Source organism: Photinus pyralis, unplaced genomic scaffold, assembly GCF_008802855.1.
Source record: "Photinus pyralis isolate 1611_PpyrPB1 unplaced genomic scaffold, Ppyr1.3 Ppyr1.4_LG2, whole genome shotgun sequence".
NCBI lineage: Eukaryota > Metazoa > Arthropoda > Insecta > Coleoptera > Lampyridae > Photinus > Photinus pyralis.
The window spans coordinates 27,030,679-27,033,537 of NW_022170403.1; the positions used below are offsets into that span (position 1 = coordinate 27,030,679).

The 2,859-nt window shown below is 35.8% G+C and overlaps 1 protein-coding gene across 1 annotated transcript; it reads left to right on the forward strand.

Annotated features, from left to right (window-relative positions):
- The first annotated feature begins 358 nt into the window (after positions 1-358).
- LOC116164618 (probable isocitrate dehydrogenase [NAD] subunit alpha, mitochondrial) lies at positions 359-2,194 on the forward strand. The gene is made up of 6 exons (XM_031478808.1): positions 359-514; positions 792-956; positions 1,012-1,190; positions 1,242-1,457; positions 1,510-1,759; positions 1,807-2,194. Exons 1-6 carry the CDS (start codon positions 488-490, stop codon positions 2,029-2,031), a joined length of 1,062 nt encoding a protein of 353 aa, XP_031334668.1. The 5' UTR covers positions 359-487; the 3' UTR covers positions 2,032-2,194.
- The last annotated feature ends 665 nt before the right edge of the window (positions 2,195-2,859 follow it).

The window sequence follows — 2,859 nt, forward strand, 5'->3', positions numbered from 1 at the left end:
GGTGCGTCTGGGTCCGCCAGTGACGTCACTACACGCGGCGAAAAAATTCAGTGATCGAGCAATCCTGTATTATAATTTATAGTATTTTAGCACAGGGCTTGTACCATTGACTTTACATACTCTTGTACCATTGAATTTATAACTATTATAAATTCAATGCTTGTACCAATGCGGAGTCACGTTTAGATTTAGACGCCATTGCAATTCGGAGGGCACAAGGTATAATCCGCGTAGGAATCGATCACGATAGGTGAGTGTATCGTGGTATTGATACAGATTTTGCAAAATTACTTCTTTTGCTCTCTACTACGTCATATGCTTTTTTTATTGCATTCAAAGTATGTAAATAGCCGCATTTTATTTTTGCTAAACCGCAACCTTCGCTGCGCCATCTGCAGCTATCTATCAAACCTCCAGGAATTTTTATATGCACAGCGCAGATCTATTAATTTAAAAATTAAATAAATCATTTATTAAACTTGCCATAATGGCCGTAAGAATTATCAGGCAATTTGTAAGTATTTATTTAATTTTAATCTGTGTAAAATTTGAGATAACAGTAGACATTAAAACACCTTTGAGAGGTATTCTTAAAAGATTTTTATATTTCATTGCTTTAATGTTATAGTTTAAACTATTTTTAATTGTTGCTGTTATGTAATAGGGCAGTACTTATAAAAATAAACACTTTCGATAATCTAAAATATTGATTATGTAATATGGCACCATGTCTGAATTGTAGGTTATCCCAGACTTTTTAGTGGGTAATTATTTTTCTCCTATGTTAATAGGCCACCACAAAGCAAAATGCGCGTCACTATTCTAGTCAAATAAGGAAATGTACAATCATTCCTGGAGATGGTATAGGCCCCGAAATTTCCACTGCAGTTCAGAAAATTTTCGCAGTTGCTAAAGTACCCATCGAATGGGAAAGTGTTGATGTGACACCTGTGCGTGTAAGTAAAATTTTCTCTTGTGTTGAAACGTGTCGTATTTAATTAGCATTAACAGGGTCCGGATGGTAAATTTGGTATACCACAAGAAGCTATCGATTCGGTAAATCGTAATAAAATTGGCCTGAAAGGCCCACTTATGACTCCTGTAGGAAAAGGACATAGATCACTGAATCTTGCACTCCGCAAAGAATTTAGTCTTTATGCAAACGTAAGACCTTGTCGTTCATTAGAAGGGTATGAATATCAGTACATATACTTTTTAATTCTTTATTTAATTTATTTTAGATATAAGACATTGTACGATAATGTTGATGTGGTAACTATCAGAGAAAACACGGAAGGTGAATATTCTGGCATTGAACACGAAATTGTTGACGGCGTTGTTCAAAGTATTAAATTAATCACAGAAGATGCTTCCAGAAGAGTTGCCGAATTTGCGTTTAAATATACTAAGGAGAACAAACGTCGTAAACTTACTGCTGTGCATAAGGCCAATATTATGTATAAATATTCTAACGTTTACGTACAATATTTAATAATTGCTGTTCTACAGGAGAATGTCTGATGGACTGTTCTTAAGGTGTTGTCGTGATACGGCAGAAAAGTTTCCTGATGTTAAGTTTGAAGAAAAATATTTAGATACTGTCTGTCTTAATATGGTGCAAGATCCCTCGCAATATGACGTATTGGTAATGCCAAATTTATATGGAGATATTCTTTCAGATATGTGTGCCGGTCTTGTTGGTGGATTAGGATTAACACCATCGGGAAATATTGGCATTAACGGTGCACTATTTGAATCTGTAAGTACTAGGTTTAGACTAACTGTATGGTACAAATTAAACCCTAGGTACATGGAACTGCACCTGATATCGCAGGTAAAGACTTGGCTAACCCAACTGCCCTTTTATTATCAGCTGTAATGATGCTCAAGTATATGGGTTTAAATGAACAGGCAGATAGGATACAATTGGCTTGTTTTAATACAATCAAAGAAGCTAAATATTTGACAGGTGACTTAGGTGGAAAATCAAAATGTTCTGAATTCACCAATGAGATATGTAACAAGTTGTAAGAATTTATGTCAAATCAAGATTAAGTAGCAAACAGTGTTGTAACGATATTCTTCATTTGTGAGTAATTTACTTAATCATACCAATTATACACACAATATTTATTTATTAGTTTAGTGCTTGTGTTACCATATTGTGCAGTATTAAATAAAGGTTCCAGATCAATTCTGCTATTTTTAACAACTGCTACCAGTATGAACATTATCTGAATTAATAGAGGAGCCTTAACTTAATTTAGGTTTTGAATAAAGCTTGAACTTTAAAATGATGAAATTATACATATTTATTATATCAAGAATACATTCTGTTTGTCCCAGGTTTAACGCATGTACCATAGACAAACAGAATTAACCTATTTTTTCCCAAAGGATCCTGATGCTAGAAAAAGATTGGAGTATATCTCTATGTTGAACGCTAATTTCAAAGATCTCGTGGATCCTTCGTAAAAAAATACGTTGCCATTTCCCTATGGTGCGTTCTACCTGGGACGCAGTAACTACATCACATGTTGAGTTCGGAAGTATAGCTTTGCTTTCATACCACTCCTGTGGATGTTGACAACTATGTGAAAACTGCCTCCTTGACTTCAGCGTCCGACTGGAATCGCTGTCCCTTGAGTGCCTTCTTTAATAGTCCAAAGACATGGAAGTCACAAGGTAACAGATGCGAGCTGTAAGGGGGGTACCACCCACCTCAGTCGCGCTATCTGTGAGAATGTGACATGATGATGTTAGTGATATGCGGACGGGCGTTATTGTGAAAGAGGATCACGCCTTTCGTAAGCATCCCAGGACGTTTATTCTTTATGGCTGTACGCAAGGGAGTGAAAG